Raw genomic sequence first — 17,434 nt, 5'->3', positions numbered from 1 at the left:
CACCACCTGGTATAGAGGTCCTGGATGGCAGGGAGCTGGGCAGCAGTGATGTACTGGGCCTTCCTCTGACACCACCTGGTATAGAGGTCCTGGATGGCAGGGAGCTCGGCACCAGTGATGTACTGGGCCTTCCTCTGACACCACCTGGTATAGAGGTCCTGGATGGCAGGGAGCTGGGCCCCAGTGATGTACTGGGCTGTACGCATCACCCTCTGTAATGCCTTGCGGTCGGATGCCAAGTAGCTACTGTACCAAGCGGAGATGCAGCCAGTCAAGATGCTCTCAATGATGCAGCTGTAGAACATTCTGAGGATCTGAGGGCCCATGCCAAATCTTATCAGTCTCCTTGAGGGGGAAGATGTGTTGTAGGGACTTCTTCATGACTGTGTTGGTGTGTTTGGACCATGATAATTTGAAAATAAGGGAGAGCCGCACACTCTAGGAGCTCAGATGCAAAAAAAATGTAATATCCAACGTTTCGACAGCCAAGCTGTCTTCATCAGGGTATGACAGCTTGGCTGTCGAAACGTTGGATATTACATTTTTGCATCTCAGCTCCTAGAGTGTGCGGCTCTCCCTTATTTTCTAGTTTTCTACTCCGCTAGCCAGCACCTCACCTTAATAGGTGTGCGTTTATTTTTCTTCTAGATTGGACCATGATAATTCCCTTGTGATGTGGACAACTAAGAATTTGAAGTTGTCGACCCGCTACAGCCCTGTCAATGTGGATGGGGGTGTGTCCGGCCCTCCGTGGACTACAGGACACAATCAGCTCCATTGTCTTGCTCACATTGAGGGAGAGGTTGTTGTCCTGGCACCACACTGCCAGGTCTCTGACCTCCTCCCTATAGGCTGTCTCATCTTCAGTGATCAGGCCAACCACCGTTGTGTCCTCAGCAAACTTGATGGTGTTGGAGTCATGCGCGGCCACGCAGTCGTGGGTGAACAGGGAGTACAGGAAGGGACTAAGCACACACCCCTGAGGGCCCCTGTGTTGAGGGTCAGCGTAGCGGATGTGTTGTTACTTAACCTTACCACCTGGGGGCGGCTCATCAGAAAGTCCAGGATCCAGTTGCAGAGGGAGGTGTTTAGTCCGAGGGACTTTAGCTTAGTGATGAGCTTGGAGGGCACTATGGTGTTGAACGCTGAGCTGTAGTCAATGAACAGCATTCTCATGTAGGTGTTCTATGGATCTGTTGGGGCGGTATGCAAATTGGAGTGGGTCCACGATGTCTGGGATGATGTGTTGATGTGAGCCATGACCAGCCTTTCAAAGCATTTCATGGCTACAGATGTGAGTACTACGGGGCGATAGTCATTTAGACAGATTACCTTGGCGTTATTGGGCACAGGGACTATGGTAGTGTTCTTGAAACATGTAGGCATTAGAGACTGGGTCAGGGAGAGGTTGAAAATGTCATTGAAGACACTTGCCAGCTGGTCAGCGCATGCTCCAAGTACGCGTCCTGGTAATCCGTCTGGCCCTGCGGCCTTGTGAATGTTAACCTGTTTAAAGCTCTTACTTTGGTTATGGAGAGCGAGATCACCCAGTTATCCAACAGCTGTTGCTCTCATGCATGGTTCAGTGTTGCTTGCCTCGACGCAAGCATAGAAGGAATTTTGCTCATCTGGTAGGCTCGCGTCACTGGGCAGCTCCCGACTGGGTTTCCCTTTATAATCTGTGATAGTTTTCAAGCCCTGCCACATCCAATGAGCGTCAGAGCTGGCGTAGTAGGATTTGATCTTAGTCCTGTTTTGCCTGTTTGATGGCTCGTCGGAGGTCGTAGCAGAATTTCTTATAAGCGTCCGGATTAGTGTCCCGCTCCTTGAAAGCGGCAGCTGTAGCTGTTAGCTCCGTTTGGATTTTACCTGTTATCCAAGGCTTCTGGTTGGGATATGTACAGTATGTACGGTCTCTGTGGGGACGACGTTATAGATGCACCTAATAATGAAGCCGGTGACTGATGTGGTAAACTCCTCATTGCCATCGGATGAGTCCCGGAACATATTCCAATCTGTGCTAGCCAGACATTCCTGTAGCTTAGCATCCGCTTCATCGGACCACTTCCGTATTGAGCGAGTCACTGGTACTTCCTGTTTTGAGTTTTTGCTTGTAAACAGGAATTAGGAGGACAGCCTTATGGTTAGATTTGCCATATGGAGGGCGAAGGAGAGCTTTGTATGCGTCGGTATGTGTGAAGTAAAGGTGATCTAAAAATGTTTTGCCTCTAGTTGCACAGGTGACATGGTGGTATAAATGAGGTAAAACGGATTTCAGTTTTCCTTCATTAAAATCAGCGGCCACTAGGAAAGCTGCGAAAATTGTGTGGATAAAGGCATGACACAATCTCTATTTAGGCTAGTTACATTAACAGTAAACGCTGTAAACAAAAGGCAAATGGACTGGAAACAGCCCATGAGTACAGCAACACGTTGTCATATGGCACAATACACTTCTGTGGATCAAATTCAACCCACCTAATCATTTAAGCAATGCCAGCCTACCACAAACACATTTCCAATAAGTACAGTTCCATTTCCAACCAGGAAGACCAACAGGCTACCAGAGTATTCCAGACACTCTTGTCTTCTAGGCTAACCTGGGCTGGCTCCTCTGTTTCAAGATTGTTAGGAACAGTCAGAGGTGAAGGGGGCTGTGGAGCCATTATCCTGGCAGAGCTTGTGGAAGGGTGGGTAGGCCATCATGGCTGCTGCGCTCGGCGGCGACATCGGTGGATTGATGCTGCTGCGGCTTTTCAACGCTCTCCTCCTTTTGGCTTTTTTTGTGTACTTTGGCGAACCCAATTTCTGATATCCATCTTGGCAGTGGCAGATTAGCTGGTTTGAGCTAGCTAAATAGGCTAAGGCTAATAACGTTTTTTACAGCTAGCTAAGAAGCTAACTAAACTCGGTAGTGGTGGGGCAGAGTTGAGTGAAGCAGCTTCAATGGTAAACTTGACTCCACCCTTATAAATGAAACTCAGATATTACAGACGGACGAGTATCACGCCATTCACTTAGCCTACCACAGATGAGAAGCGTTTCCTCCTGCTTTCTATGGAAACCCAAAGGAGTCATACTGTACCTAACCACACCAGTGGCTTTCCATAGCCCTCGTACACACACCGTGGCACACTCTGTCCATTGTGCTGACACAGCGCAGCGGAGATATAGATTTTGTGCCAACTTGTCACTCAATATTTTAAACTTTTTTGCAATTCTACATGACCAAAAGTATGTAGACACCTGCTTGTCGAACATCTCATTCCAAAATCATGGGCATTAATATGGAGTTGGTCCCCCCCTTTGCTGCTATAACAGCCTCCACTCTTCTGGGAAAGGTTTCCACTAGATGTTGGAACATTGCTGCGGGGACTTGCTTCCATTCAGCCACAAGTGCATTAGTGAGGTCGGGCACTGATGTTGGGCTCACAGTCGGCGTTCCAATTCATCCAAAAGGTGTTTGATGGGGTTGAGATCAGGGCTCTGCAGGCAAGTCAATTTCTTCCACACCGATCTCGACAAACCATTTCGCGCTACTCGCTTTACCACTCTGCCGTCCTGTTCTGTGAACTTGTGTGGCCTACGACTTCACGGCTAAGCCGTTGTTGCTCCTAGACCTTTCCATGTCACAATAACAGCACTTACAATTGACCGGGGCAGCTCTAGCAGGGCAGAAATCTGAGTTCTTCAGTAAGGCCATTCTACTGCCAGTGTTTGTCTATGGAGATTGCATGGCTATGTGCTCGATTTATACACCTGTCAGGGGCTGAAATAGCCAAATACACAAATTTGAAAGTGTGTCCACATACTCACCCGTGTGGCTCAGTTGGTAGAGCATGGTGTTTGCAACGCCAGGGTTGTGAGTTCGATTCCCACGGGGGACCAGTATGGGGAAAAAAAAAAAAATATGAAATGTATGCATTCACTACTGCAAGTCGCTCTGGATAAGAGCGTCTGCTAAATGACTAAAATGTAAATATAGGGTACTTCAAATATTGACTGAGACAATGTTGCTATTTGTCTCCGTAATTAATAAATGGTGAAACACTTTGTGATGGTGTTCTTTGTTCGAATGTTTATGAAACGTACATTATGGGAAACGTCTCACACTCAGTTATAGAATAATGAATGGTTGGCAAGATTTAGAAGGTCACCTCCCCTGTTATTGTAATGGTGAGAGGTTAGCATGTCTTGGGGGTATGATATAAAATGCTAATCTCCCCTGTTATTGTAATGGTGAGAGGTTAGCATGTCTTGGAGGGTATGATATAAAATGCTAACCTCCCCTGTTATTGTAATGGTGAGAGGTTAGCATGTCTTGGAGGGTATGATATAAAATGCTAACCTCCCCTGTTATTGTAATGGTGAGAGGTTAGCATGTCTTGGGGGGTATGATATAAAATGCTAACCTCCCCTGTTATTGTAATGGTGAGAGGTTAGCATGTCTTGGGGGTATGATATAAAATGCTAACCTCCCCTGTTATTGTAATGGTGAGAGGTTAGCATGTCTTGGGGGTATGATATAAAATGCTAACCTCCCCTGTTATTGTAATGGTGAGAGGTTAGCATGTCTTGGGGGTATGATATAAAATGCTAACCTCCCCTGTTATTGTAATGGTGAGAGGTTAGCATGTCTTGGGGGGTATGATCTAAAATGCTAACCTCCCCCTGTTATTGTAATGGTGAGAGGTTAGCATGTCTTGGAGGGTATGATATAAAATGCTAACCTCCCCTGTTATTGTAATGGTGAGAGGTTAGCATGTCTTGGAGGGTATGATATAAAATGCTAATCTCCCCTGTTATTGTAATGGTGAGAGGTTAGCATGTCTTGGGGGTATGATATAAAATGCTAACCTCCCCTGTTATTGTAATGGTGAGAGGTTAGCATGTCTTGGGGGTATGATATAAAATGCTAACCTCCCCTGTTATTGTAATGGTGAGAGGTTAGCATGTCTTGGGGGGTATGATATAAAATGCTAACCTCCCCTGTTATTGTAATGGTGAGAGGTTAGCATGTCTTGGAGGGTATGATATAAAATGCTAACCTCCCCTGTTATTGTAATGGTGAGAGGTTAGCATGTCTTGGGGGTATGATATAAAATGCTAACCTCCCCTGTTATTGTAATGGTGAGAGGTTAGCATGTCTTGGGGGGTATGATATAAAATGCTAACCTCCCTGTTATTGTAATGGTGAGAGGTTAGCATGTCTTGGGGGGTATGATATAAAATGCTAACCTCCCCTGTTATTGTAATGGTGAGAGGTTAGCATGTCTTGGGGGGTATGATATAAAATGCTAACCTCCCCTGTTATTGTAATGGTGAGAGGTTAGCATGTCTTGGGGGTATGATATAAAATGCTAACCTCCCCTGTTATTGTAATGGTGAGACGTTAGCATGTCTTGGGGGTATGATATTTGTGCTTATAACTTTCTCACTCATCATTTACAATTCATTCAGGACTATCCATAACCACAGTCACATCCACATGAATGTAGAAGTGTTTAGAAACATTTTCTATTCTTATTTACAATAAAAGTGACTCCAAAATTACACAATACATTATTTACCATTAATTTCTATTGGGCACCAAATAATCTGAAACACAACCAAAACAAACTGCAAATGCATCCAACAAATGTGTGGAGCCACAAGCTTGATGTAATCATTGCGTGCTAAGAATATGGGACCAAATATGAAACTTTTGACTACTTTAATAAACATAAGTGAATATGTCCCAATACTTTTGGTCCCCTAAAATGGGGGGACTATGTAAAAATGTGCATAGTTCACCCGATATGGATGAAAATACCCGCAAATTAAAGTTGGCAGTCTGTACTGTAACCTCTAAGTCATTGTGTCACTTCAAATCCAAAGTGCTGGAGTACAGACCCAAAACAACAACACATGTCACTGTCCCAATACTACTGGAGACCGCTGTATCTGCTCTCTATAATTCTCCAGACCTTATATTCCAATGCAGCCAATGTTATGCATGACCACCATGGTATTGTACAGCTGCTATTTGGGAACTCATCTGGCTCAGAAATCAAACTCTGGTCATCTTATTGCAGAACACATTGTATAACCGTTTTTAAGAGAAGATTGTATTGGAAGGTATGCTATATGTCTAGGCTATACCATGTGTATTGCTGGTTAATATACATATGCAGCTGTCTTTTTTAAACCTCCATTCTAGCATACATGACACACACATCTTTCAATCTATATGCTTTTATTTGGGTTTCTATGCAAATTATATGATAGAATATGTCTTCAAGAATGCAGCTAGATACAAAATATGATTAAAAATGTAATTGACTGAGAGAGATAGCTAATGAAACACTAACTGCTCAGGACAGGCACATTGACGTTTACAGTATTAGCTGGCTAGGCTAGGCAACTGTAACATTGGCTAGCTTTCAATACATCGGCTAAATGCTCAACGGTGTTACCTCTTCATAGGATCAAGACTATCTGTATCCTCTACGTCTTTTACTTCTTCCCGTTCAAGATACACTACATGACTGCTCGTCAAACACCTCATTCCAAAATCATGGGTATTAATATGGAGCTGGTCCCCCCTTCGCTGCTATAACAGCCTCCACTCTTCTGGGAAGGCTTTCCACTAGATGTTGGAACATTGCTGCGGGGACAAGAGCATTAGTGAGGTCTGGCACTGATGTTGGGCGATTAGGCCTGGCTCGCAGTCGGTGTTCCAATTCATCCCAAATGTGTTCGATGGGGTTGAGGTCAGGGCTCTGTGCAGGCCAGTTAAGTTCTTCCACACAGATCTCGACAAACCATTTCTGTATAGACCTCTTTGTGCACGGGGGAATTGTCATGCTGAACCAGGAAAGGGTCTTCCCCAAACTGTTACGACAAAGTTGGAAGCACAGAATCGTCTAGAATGTAATTGAATACTGTAGCGTTAAGATGTCCCTTCACTGGAACTAAGGGGCCTAGCCCAAACCATGAAAAACAGCTCCAGACCGTTATTCCTCCCCCACCAAACTTTACAGTTGGCACTATGCATTGGGGCAGGTAGCGTTCTCCTGGCATCCACCAAACCCAGATTCGTCCGTCGGACTGCCAGATGGTGAAGCGTGAATCATCACTCCAGAGAACACGTTTCCACTGCTCCAGAGTCCAACGGCGGCGAGCTTTACACCACTCCAGAGAACGCGTTTCCACTGCTCCAGAGTCCAACGGCGGCGAGCTTTACACCACTCCAGAGAACGCGTTTCCACTGCTCCAGAGTCCAACGGCGGCGAGCTTTACACCACTCCAGAGAACACGTTTCCACTGCTCCAGAGTCCAACGGCGGCAAGCTTTACACCACTCCAGAGAACGCGTTTCCACTGCTCCAGAGTCCAACGGCGGCGAGCTTTACACCTCTCCAGAGAACTCGTTTCCACTGCTCCAGAGTCCAACGGCGGCGAGCTTTACACCACTCCAGAGAACGCGTTTCCACTGCTCCAGAGTCCAACGGCGGCGAGCTTTACACCACTCCAGAGAACGCGTTTCCACTGATCCAGAGTCCAACGGCGGCGAGCTTTACACCACTCCAGAGAACACGTTTCCACTGCTCCAGAGTCCAACGGCGGCGAGCTTTACACCACTCCAGAGAACACGTTTCCACTGCTCCAGAGTCCAACGGCGGCGAGCTTTACACCACTCCAGAGAACGCGTTTCCACTGCTCCAGAGTCCAACGGCGGCGAGCTTTACACCACTCCAGCCGATGCTTCGTATTGCGCATGGTGATCTTATTCTTGTGTGCGGCTGCTTGTCCACTGAAACCCATTTCATGAAGCTCCCGACAAACAGTTAATGTGCTGACGTTGCTTCCAGAGGCAGTTTGGAACTCGGTAGTGATTGTTGCAACAGAGGACAGATGATTTTAACGCGCTTCAGCACATGGCGGTCCTGTACTGTGACCTTATGTGGCCTTCCACTTTGCGGCTGAGTCGTTGTTGCTCCTAGACGTTTCCACGTCACAATAACAGCACTAACAGTTGACCGGGGCAGCTCTAGCAGGGCAGAAATTTGACGAACTGACTTGTTAGAAAGGTGGCATCCTATGACTCTGCCATGTTGAATGTCACTGAGCTCTTCAGTAAGGTCGATGAGGTTTAACGGCGGTTGGCATTCAATAAATGTTGCATTACCTCCACCTACTAGACTGGAGTATAACTCCCTTATGCTTTGCTTTGCTTAAAATAAAAATCAACAAATACCCTACACTCACTAAAAACCCACCACCCTACTACACTATTTAAATACCCTACCATCTACCCCACCACCCTACTACACTATTTAAATACCCTACCATCTACCATCTAACCCACCACCCTACTACACTATTTAAATACCCTACCATCTACCATCTAACCCTACACTCATTACCAACCCACCCCACTACTACACTATTTAATGAGTGTAGGGTTAGATGGTAGGGTATTTAACAACCCACCACTACTCCACTATTTAAATACCCTACCATCTAACCCTACACTCACTAAAAACCCACCCCCCTACTCCACTATTTAAATACCCTACCATCTACCATCTAACCCTACACTCATTACCAACCCACCCCCCTACTCCACTATTTAAATACCCTACCATCTACCATCTACCATCTAACCCTACACTCACTAAAAACCCACCGCCCTACTCCACTATTTAAATACACTTTTCCCAGCGCATACTTCACCCTTTAACACCTGACACGGGCTTCCTACATATGCATCGTTACCCAACAAACGCATTCCAACAAGAAACGATTCATTATCATTCATACACGTTTCCTCCACTCCAATTTTAGACAATTCCCTTTTCGTTGCAGTTTTCGCTACTACTGTTGTCCATTCAGAACGTTTGTCTTCACCAACTTTGTTCGATGCACTGCTTGATTTTGAACTCCGCATTCACTTCCGCCATCTTTTTCCTGAACCAGAACCGTAGTCCTCCCTTGTGCACCCCAATAGGAATTCATAGGTATAACCAATCAAACTCAGATCAGACATCAATAGAGGACACAGATCGTATGATCAACATTTAGATAAATGAATAGAATATGACTTACTGGTACACATTATGATTCTGTATAATTTCGTTATTATTAAGGCACTTTCAATAATATCTCACTACTAGCCTCATGCCATGAACATGCATAGCCATCTCGAAACAACTCTGATATTGTTTTTTTTCTCAAAGTTGCCGTGTGACGTGCCCTACTTATATCAGTACACTCGTAACAACTTAAGCATGACGAAACTTATATTCGATCAAATAAACCTTATGTAGCAAATAAGCCATTCATTTTGTTGTGTTGTTGACCAAATTCTACACTCTCATTGACCTCCATACAAAAACTCATTGCTTGTTGGGTGAACCAATGCCACCTTCTGGAGGGAGACAGATTTTTCACCGAGTTGGGCCTCTCTCTTCATTTTCCTCTCTGATGTGAGTAAATTGTTGTTTTTAAGGTTATCTTGGACGCAGTCTTCAGTTCTTATTATACCGTAGTGGTTCCCATATGTCTGAAAGCAGCATTAGCGCGGAGAGACAAGTATCTTGTCAGTATATCCGTAATTCTTTGGTAACATCGTATAGATGTAGGCCATTGGCTGCCTTCATCACAAGGGGTATGTACGGGAGTTCTGATTGGTTCCAAGTTTAGCAGTTTGCAAATATGCCTGGGCAGTGTTTCAAATATTTGTTTTTACTGACAAACTGCAAGAATTGAATATGCAACAAATTTTACAGTAATCAGGAATATTTTATTGTCAGATACAAAAACTCAGCTCCTCCCTCGGCGTAGATCGATCAACTTCACTGTTTACGGCGTTGGTCCACCACCGAAACGAGCAGTATAATGCCGCACTACACAACTGGGAACTCTGATTTGGGAGAAGAAAAAAACAAACAAAAATCCGAGTTCCCAGTTGTCTTTATAGCACCATAATTCCCTTGATTTTTTAAAATTGTTTTATACATTTTGTCGTTACAATGCTGCGCCAATACTGAGGTCGTCACTTGTTACCACAGCAACAAAGCCATCAACCCCGCCTATTTCAAAAATGTATTTTAAAAATGTTGAGATTTTTAAAGCTAACCCTAACCACACTGCTAACCTTAAATGAACACTGAAAAAACACATTTTTGATTTCAGGAATTTTTATGGATATATATTGTGGCTGTGGTAACTAGTGACAACCCAATAGCTGATGACTGGTCATTTGTCAACGATCAAGGCGCACAAACTCAAACCCCATTGGATGAGAAAGACAGAAGTCCCTCCGCTCTGACCGTCTCCTCCAATGGGGTTTTGAGAAAAGGACGCGAGGGGAATGTGATTGAGGAAAGGCCAATGTACAGGTTTGCGGTCCAAAAATAAATCGACCTATGGTTTATTCGGTTGACGGTTGTAAACGAGGAGTATTTGTCGATTGTGAACTTTTTTTCAGGCGGGTTTTAGGTCACCTTTTCGATTAATCACGCAAAAACGCGTTGGCCCAATGAAAGTGCCCCATCTTGCGACAACAGGCAGTAGTTGAGTATACCCTCCAAATCCACCATACGCCACTGTTTGTGTTTGAGGAATGCGGGGTGAGTGGTACTCTCTCCTACACCAGCTGTATTTAGACACCACCGCATCGGCCAGACGTGCTGTAGGTATTGTCCCATATATATATATTTTTTTTCTCTCGTTTTTAACAAAAAAAAAATCTTCCTCTGGGTTTTAAAACAGGAATTTCTCATGTAAACTTATGTTTTTCACCCCATGTGAACGAGTAGTGGTGGCAGGTAGGGCTGTGCTACCATATTCCCAGCCCGTTAGCACTGAGTTTGCCGCTAGTTACTACGTCATTTAAAATGGCGCCAAGATTAAAGTTCAGAGGGCCACTGAATCTGTCATAATGCTCCATAATAAACATACATTATATTCACTCACATGCAGAATGGTGGCACAATTCTGTGGGCAAGCGCTACTGTACATCTCAGCCACATTCGTTGAAAGGGAACTTAGCATTAGCTAGGCTAGCTAACTTGCAGATGGCTAACTAAAGCAGATAGCTACTAGCTAGCTTAGCTAGTTAACTAGCTACCGTGTTTACTAGTTAAGGGGGTGCGACGGCGACGAGCAAGTCTCTGCCAAGTTGGCACGTCGGGCAGGCTATATTTCAGTGACAAACATGTTGTCTTATTTACTTGTTCGTATAGCTACTCAACTAGCTGCGAATGCTTGTTTGTTTTACACGTTGTCGCAGGTCATACATGGTTGTGCTTGCTTCAACATGAGGTAGCAGATTCGTAAATTTTTTTTTGTTGTTGTTGAGTCTGTGTCCTGCCTAGCTATTTGTTTGCATATTGAGGTGGTTTATTATAGCTAAACACATTCTAACCTTATTCATCATGTGCGTTCAAGACAACTGGGAACTCGCAAAATACGAGGTCAAATCATGACGTTAGTGCTCCAGAACCATTAATCCCACTCGGAGGTCGTTTTCTCCGAGTTCCCAGTTGTTTGGAACGTGGCTTTGGTCATCATGGGCTCACCGTTTTTATACATTTTATTTTATTTATTCAAAATACAGATCAACAATTTACATTCTTACATCATACAAAACAACGCAGGTATTAACGAGAAAATACTGAAACAAACAAAAATAAGATAAACAACTCTAGTGCAATTGTTGAACGTTCAGACACAGCCGTGAGGTCATTGTGATGTAGTTAGTGTTTTTTGCTTGATAACTTGTATGGGAATAAACACTGTCAGTAACACAGGTGGGTTTCGCTTGTTCCTAGTTAGTTAGGAGGCTTGAAACAAATGCATGAAGAATGATGAGCGCTTCTGTGTGATGCTTCTGTTGAGGGCAGTGGAGGTGACCATCTTATAACTGACCAGTAACCTTAATATTTTGTTTCTTCATAATTGCAAACAAATTATTTACCATTATCTGTCAACTCTGTCCAATAACTCTTCATTGATCATCAGTCAGGCTGATGACAGCCATGTTTAGTGTCTGGTGACAGAGTTCTGTACATGGAGGCAAAGGAATCTCTCTGTACTGGGCAGTTAGTTATGAATCTTCTCTTTTCAGATTACACCTTGACCTCGCCAAGACAGAACCATGAAGAGAAGTCGGCATCCAAGCAGCAGCGAAGAAGACTCTGATAATGGAAGTAAGCATTCTCTCTAGTCTAGACTAATGCTACGTTCAAAACAACTGGGAACTCTGACAAATACAAGGTCAAATCATGACGTCATTGATTTTCAGGTCGGAAAGTCTGAGCTCTAGAAAAAGGCCAGAGTTGGAATACCGAGTTGGATGACCGTTCAAATCGATTTTTCCCAGTTGGAGCTAGTTTTTTTCAGAGTTCCTAGTTGTTTTGAACGCACTGAAGTCGGAAGTCAGAGATTACCGAGTTCCCAGTTGATTTGAACACGGCATAACACTAACCTCTACCCCAGACTAACCCCAGGGCTTGACATTAGGGTTAGGGTCACTTGTCCAAAAATTCTAATTGTGTAATGCAAGGAACCACTTTATGAAATGCATTGCTGTATTATTTTTTTCCCATAGAGAATCCGACAGAGTAGGCTACACTCTGCCGCTTGGCTTCTTTGCATATTCAAGCCTGTTTCAAAATACCCTTGGTAGCCTAAGATATTGCTACATTGCAATTACAAAAAAAGTTAAATGGCAATGAGGCTGATGCAACAGATCAGACCGCTTAGCTTAAAATGTTGATCAAGTTTTATTTCTTCATATTATAAGCTCAGCAATGACTGTAGGCTACGTGCAAATGTTCCGAAACGCAATGAGCGGGAAACGGCATGCACAAATCAAATCAAATGTATTTATATAGCCCTTCTTACATCAGCTGATATCTCAAAGTGCTGTACAGAAACAAACAATAATAATCATAGTAGTTGTCGAATGCACAAGTGGTTTTAAATGACAGAGATGCAAATATATGTTAGAAATGAAGAAACGGGGGGATCTAAACATGCATCAACTACCCTGGGTTGTTAGTATGGCTAGGATTGGGTCTTTGGCTGCTGGACGATAACATCATGTTGTTTTGATAACCAATCCAACATGGTTTTATGGCATATGAAGTGTTTATAAAATAATTCCCTCAACATTTCTAAGATCATATTTTTAAAGGCTACTTTGAAACATGCTTCATAAAATGACATGACACTTTCAGATTTTAAACAATTACATTTATGGTTAAATAGTTTCAAAATGCTGACTGCATCTGCTCAGATTCAAGATGGGGGATGGGCGGTGCTTAACTGGCACTGTTCTTCTCTCTCTGGTCTTCTGACCAGTTGATCTGAACCGCGCCTCGAGTATGTCAACAAAATCAAGCCTTTATACGTTAATGTTAATTCTTTCATCATATTTGTCAAACATGACTGTGTGCTGCTATAGCCCCTTGCTTTAGCTACTGTCATGGAGTTCGCTAAATATTTTCATCAAGAAGCTGATAAAACACACAGGTGCAAAATCAAGGTGACTTACAAAGGTGAGGACTAAGAGCAAGAGAGGGAGTGTGGTGACGTAGTGTCCACAACTAAAGAATCATTATGGAATCTGAAAAGACACGTATCCCGAAAGCATGATGGTGTGCTAAGTAGGTGCACATGCTAAAATAAAGGATTGAGGTGGGTAGCTAGCTAAGTGTGTCATTGTAGCAAGGTATTTCTGAACCAAAAATCTGATCTCTTAAAAGTTGTTTGATTTCGTTCTATTAGCCTATGGTATAGATATCATTGATTTTTGTCCCAATAGGCCAGACATATTACCTCTTTCAAGGAAGTTTCCATTTTTAATTGGTTATTTTGCCTAAAAACCCTTTAGGCCTACCTAATTAAAAATAATATATTTTTAAATCTGCATCCCTGCCCAGACTGGCATGAATGAAGAGTGTTTAGCACCCCCATCGCATGAGCCTGAAGCCACAGACTCTGGCCAAACTCCTGTTTCTAAAAATGAATTCAAAGGCACAGAGCCTAAAAAGGCATTTTTCATTTGTATTTCATTCTAAGTAAGTAAGCCTATATGTTGGAATTTATAGACTATAATGATTCAATAGAACGAAATGTTGTTTAAATGCGGAGCCTTAATATTCCTGCCAGCCTAGTGTGTCACTCGCAATTGCTTTACTTATTTGTAGGCTATAGCTTTGAAATAACTGAAATAATAGGCTAGTAATATAGCCTAAATAATTCACTCCCTGTCTGGCTCCTGACCTATTCAGTGTTTATATGACAGGTAGCCTATTAATATGACATGTAGCCTATTAATATGACATGTAGCCTATTAATATGACAGGTAGCCTATTAATATGACATGTAGCCTATTAATATGACAGGTAGCCTATTAATATGACAGGTAGCCTATTAATATGACAGGTAGCCTATTAATATGACAGGTAGCCTATTAATATGACAGGTATTTGAAATGATGAGCGCTTTTTACAGTCACCTTTCCATGTTTATTAAAATACTTTTCATTTAAATCATATGGTTTGGTTTCAATACTTCAAAACCAAATGGTAGGTCCAGGTACTCACAAAAATAGGTTGGTGTTGGTGAAATGGTCAGAATTTGGAGCGGCAATTTTTTTTTTCTTCTTCCTGTGAGCGAGGAGCGTTTTTAGCGAAGTGGTTGGAAATGATGGGGCGCGACCGATGTGCGGGATTTACGACCACTCAACATACTTGGCTCTGATCCAATGCTGATTGGAGTAATTGTTTGATATTGTGATAAAAAAATTTTTGTTGTTGCTTATCCCGGACAAGTGTTAATGTCGAGCTCCATCTAACCTCTTCCTCAGACTAACCCTAACCTCTTCCCCAGACTAACCCTAACCTCTTCCCCAGACTAACCCTAACCTCTTCCCCAGACTAACCCTAACCTCTTCCCCAGACTAACCCTAACCTCTTCCCCAGACTAACCCTAACCTCTTCCCCAGACTAACCCTAACCTCTTCCCCAGACTAACCCTAACCTCTTCCCCAGACTAACCCTAACCTCTTCCCCAGACTAACCCTAACCTCTTCCCCAGACTAACCCTAACCTCTTCCCCAGACTAACCCTAACCTCTTCCCCAGACTAACCCTAACCTCTTCCCCAGACTAACCCTAACCTCTTCCCCAGACTAACCCTAACCTCTTCCCAGACTAACCCTAACCTCTTCCCCAGACTAACCCTAACCTCTTCCCCAGACTAACCCTAACCTCTTCCCCAGACTAACCCTAACCTCTTCCCCAGACTAACCCTAACCTCTTCCCCAGACTAACCCTAACCTCTTCCCCAGACTAACCCTAACCTCTTCCCCAGACTAACCCTAACCTCTTCCCCAGACTAACCCTAACCTCTTCCCCAGACTAACCCTAACCTCTTCCCCAGACTAACCCTAACCTCTTCCCCAGACTAACCCTAACCTCTTCCCCAGACTAACCCTAACCTCTTCCCCAGACTAACCCTAACCTCTTCCCCAGACTAACCCTAACCTCTTCCCCAGACTAACCCTAACCTCTTCCCCAGACTAACCCTAACCTCTTCCCCAGACTAACCCTAACCTCTTCCCCAGACTAACCCTAACCTCTTCCCCAGACTAACCCTAACCTCTTCCCCAGACTAACCTAACCTCTTCCCCAGACTAACCCTAACCTCTTCCCCAGACTAACCCTAACCTCTTCCCCAGACTAACCCTAACCTCTTCCCCAGACTAACCCTAACCTCTTCCCCAGACTAACCCAAACCTCTTCCCCCAGACTAACCCTAACCTCTTCCCCAGACTAACCCTAACCTCTTCCCCAGACTAACCCTAACCTCTTCCCCAGACTAACCCTAACCTCTTCCCCAGACTAACCCTAACCTCTTCCCCAGACTAACCCTAACCTCTTCCCCAGACTAACCCTAACCTCTCCCCAGACTAACCCTAACCTCTTCCCCAGACTAACTACCTCGTCCCAGACTAACCCTAACCCTAACACTCTTCCCCAGATAACCCTAACCTCTAACCCTAAACTCTAAACCCTAACCTACCTATCCCCAGACTAACCCGAACCCTAACCTCGTCCCCAGACTAACCCTAACCCTAACCTCTTCCCCAGACTAACCCTAACCCTAACCCTATCCCCAGACTAACCCTAACCCTAACCTCTTCCCCAGACTAACCCTAACCCTAACCTCTTCCCCACTAACCCTAACCCTAACCTCTTCCCCAGACTAAACCTAACCCTAACCTCTTCCCCAGACTAACCCTAACCCTAACCTCTTCCCAGACTAACCCTAACCCGAACCTCTTCCCCAGACTAACCCTAACCCTAACCTCTTCCCCAGACTAACCCTAACCCTAACCTCTTCCCAGACTAACCCTAACCCTAACCCTAACCCTAACCCTAACCTCTTCCCCAGACTAACCCTAACCCTAACCTCGTCCCCAGACTAACCCTAACCCTAACCTCTTCCCCAGACTAACCCACCTAACCTCTTCCCAAGACCTAACCCTAACCCCTACCTCTTCCCCAGACTAACCCTAACCCTAACCTCTTCCCCAGACTAACCTAACCCTAACCTCTTCCCCAGACTAACCCTAACCCTAACCTCTTCCCCACTACCTAACCCCTAACCCTAACCTCTTCCCCAGACTAACCCTAACCCTAACCTCGTCCCCAGACTAACCCTAACCCTAACCTCTTCCCCAGACTAACCCTAACCCTAACCTCTTCCCCAGACTACCCTAACCCTAACCTCTTCCCCAGACTAACCCTAACCCTAACCTCTTCCCCAGACTAACCCTAACCTCTTCCCCAGACTAACCCTAACCTCTTCCCCAGACTAACCCTAACCCTAACCTCTTCCCCAGACTAACCCTAACCCTAACCTCTTCCCCAGACTAACCCTAACCCTAACCTCTTCCCCAACTAACCTAACCCTAACCTCTTCCCCAGACTAACCCTAACCCTAACCTCTTCCCCAGACTAACCCTAACCCTAACCTCTTCCCCAGACTAACCCTAACCCTAACCTCTTCCCCAGACTAACCCTAACCCTAACCTCTTCCCCAGACTAACCCTAACCCTAACCTCTTCCCCAGACTAACCCTAACCCTAACCTCTTCCCCAGACTAACCCTAACCCTAACCTCTTCCCCAGACTAACCCTAACCCTAACCTCTTCCCCAGACTAACCCTAACCCTAACCTCTTCCCCAGACTAACCCTAACCCTAACCTCTTCCCCAGACTAACCCTAACCCTAACCTCTTCCCCAGACTAACCCTAACCCTAACCTCTTCCCCAGACTAACCCTAACCCTAACCTCTTCCCCAGACTAACCCTAACCCTAACCTCTTCCCCAGACTAACCCTAACCTCTTCCCCAGACTAACCCTAACCCTAACC

General features: G+C 44.5%; 1 protein-coding gene across 3 annotated transcripts in view; it reads left to right on the top strand.

Annotated features, from left to right (window-relative positions):
• Positions 1-9,372: 9,372 nt before the first annotated feature.
• Positions 9,373-17,434, top strand: part of LOC115183111 (protein Jade-1) — a 71,280-nt gene continuing 63,218 nt past the window's right edge. Inside the window, exons 1-2 of one of the 3 annotated variants that reach the window (XM_029744451.1) lie at positions 9,373-9,469; positions 12,115-12,196. In XM_029744451.1, coding sequence (XP_029600311.1) covers positions 12,145-12,196 — 52 coding nt within the window. In that variant the 5' untranslated portion in view covers positions 9,373-9,469; positions 12,115-12,144. Of the gene's footprint in view, positions 9,470-10,364; positions 10,682-12,114; positions 12,197-17,434 lie in introns of those variants that run through there. The other 2 variants (XM_029744449.1, XM_029744450.1) reach the window with 2 other exon arrangements.

Source organism: Salmo trutta, unplaced genomic scaffold (genome assembly GCF_901001165.1).
Source record: "Salmo trutta unplaced genomic scaffold, fSalTru1.1, whole genome shotgun sequence".
Classification (NCBI taxonomy): Eukaryota; Metazoa; Chordata; class Actinopteri; order Salmoniformes; family Salmonidae; genus Salmo; species Salmo trutta.
Note: the sequence above shows the minus strand (reverse complement) of the source record. Positions and strands in the feature narration are given on the sequence as shown.